We start from the raw sequence: 2,167 nt of genomic DNA, 5'->3' as shown, positions 1-2,167 counted from the left end.
AAAATGTCCTTTCTAGTAAGCCATCTCCCTTGTCAAGGGCAAGCCATTTCCTGCACATAAAGAACCAGGTCTTCCGAGCAGACACGTGTTCAACTTTGGCTCTGCTTAAGAACCAGCCTGGCGATGGGCCTCTGTTATTGTGCCAGACCCTGAAGGCGAGGATGTCTCCCAGGTCTTCCTTTGTAGTCAAGAGAAAACAGTCAGTGCTTCCTTGACGGAAAGCAGGGAACTGTGGGTGCCGTAAGCAGTGGATATCACTTGTGCCGTTCTGGCCGATGAGCTGAAGAAAAACGTCTGCGTTGGTCCCAGCTCCCCAGCGACTGCCAGTGTACAAAGTGACCAAAAAGCTGACTTTATCAAAGGGGTCGTTGTCGGGCAGAACGATAATTTTGTCTTTGCTGACCATCTCAGCCCTGTCTTTTCGCACGGCCCAGAGAGACAAAAGAAAGTAGGCTGAAAAAATGAAGAGCACTGTTAGAAGAGTCACGGGGTTCTTAGGGATGTCTGCTATTAGGTTTCTTTTCAGATCTACTGTGTTGGGAGTAACGATGACTTTGGCTGCCAGGAACTTGATGTCAAATGTGGATGTATTTGACGCAGTGAGGACTGACCGACTCCTGTGACTCCGCTTCATGCTGCAGACACAGTGTACCCGTTGCCAGTTGGTCAGGGAACCAAGTCTGCACATGTCTTCCCTCCACTGATTTTGAACTCCCCCCAGAAACAAGCAGTGATCGCTAAAAGTGTGTATGCTCACCAGCCTCATGTTTGGATACCTTGTGATGTAGGGGGTCAGCAAGATGATGGAAATGTTCCGACTCTGGGCACCGCTTCCTTGAGCTGCAACTTTCAGCACTGACTCTGGGAGGCAGATGATGTAAGGAGCCTTGATGTTACACTCTTCATCAACTGCCTTGGTTTTGCTTGCCACCGTTGTCATGTTGTGAAAAGCATCAAAAGAGGCTATGGGAAAATTCTGAGTGACATTAGTGCCTGTGAACACTAGCACCTGGAAAGCCACTTGTAATTTGGTCAGGATCTGGATGTATATGATTTTGGTATCTCTGTTCACTTCAAGACTAAATCCTCCGGTTGTGTAGGTTTGTGTTTTATCAGGTCCCATTGCTAACTGAAATGTTGACGACTCGGTGTCTTTCCTAGCGATAAGGACGTTTGCTTCTTCAGGCAGGATCCCTTGCAGATCCCCATTAGCCTTGGTCTCTGCCATTTTGAAGCCCAAGATGGCTGTTGCAATTTCTGAAGTATAATTCAACCAAGGGAAAGGGTTTTCATCAAACTCAAACAGGGCAGTGGAAATGACTGCATCGTAAGACAATCTTGAAGAGTTTCCAGTTTTTAGTGTTGGATAGAAACAATTCCTGCAGGCTTCTGTGGTAGAGAAAGCATTTGCAACATTCCAGTTTTCGTCCTTCATCAAAGTGATTTTCCAGTTGCTGGTTTCCATGACAGTGTCTTCCTCCCCAGGGACTTTGCCAATAATTTTAATTGCTTTGGCAATCTCTTGCAATTGAGCATTCACTTCCTTAAGTTTCTCTGTGACTTGAAAAAGAGAGGCTACCACTTGGTTAATTTCTGTCGTGCTCTCAACCGAAATATTCAGGGCTGCCTTAATCAAGCTTTCCCTCAACTGAGCCTTGGGCATCGGGAGCGTTGGTGCAGCTTCGATGTAGTTTAGGACAGAGGCTGCAAGATAAGCCAAATAACCCGCATTAAAATAGTCTCCGGTCTGGAGATAAGCTGTCATGGGCGCACTTAAACCACTCACTGAGGCAAGCAGTTCATGAAACACAACAGCTAGCGGTCGACTTCTCAATGGGTTCTGTGCTCTGACATGCAGACTCAGTTGGGTAAACGCCCCCAGAGAATCACACACTTGAACGTACAGTGTCAGAGCATACCTCCGAGAGGGTTCACCAACTGGGAGGAGAGATGGAGGCATTCTAGGCTGATAGCCAAAGTACAGAATTGTGCCAAATGTGTTGTCCTTCACCGAGTTAATTTTGGCAGTTTTGGATACGTCGGAAGCTACTATGACTTTGTATGTCAGTGGTAAGTTGCTGTCAGAAAATCCACTGCACTGGACAACAAATTTTGTCAGGAAAGCCGTTCCGCGGTGAGGGCTGATGCTACACTTGCCAGCCCTGGG

General features: G+C 47.1%; 1 protein-coding gene across 1 annotated transcript; it reads right to left on the bottom strand.

Moving 5' to 3' along the window:
* Nucleotides 1-4: 4 nt before the first annotated feature.
* On the bottom strand, nt 5-2,161 carry LOC104915393 (polycystic kidney disease and receptor for egg jelly-related protein-like; the record flags this gene model as incomplete). Its single annotated transcript, XM_010726285.2, has 1 exon — nt 5-2,161. A coding segment is annotated over one exon (2,157 nt), but the record flags the coding sequence as incomplete, so codon positions are not given.
* Between the last annotated feature and the right edge of the window lie 6 nt (nt 2,162-2,167).

Source organism: Meleagris gallopavo (assembly GCF_000146605.3).
Source record: "Meleagris gallopavo isolate NT-WF06-2002-E0010 breed Aviagen turkey brand Nicholas breeding stock chromosome 1 unlocalized genomic scaffold, Turkey_5.1 Chr1_random_7180001834579, whole genome shotgun sequence".
NCBI classification, from domain to species: Eukaryota; Metazoa; Chordata; class Aves; order Galliformes; family Phasianidae; genus Meleagris; species Meleagris gallopavo.
This window is presented reverse-complemented; position numbering and strand designations above follow the sequence as displayed.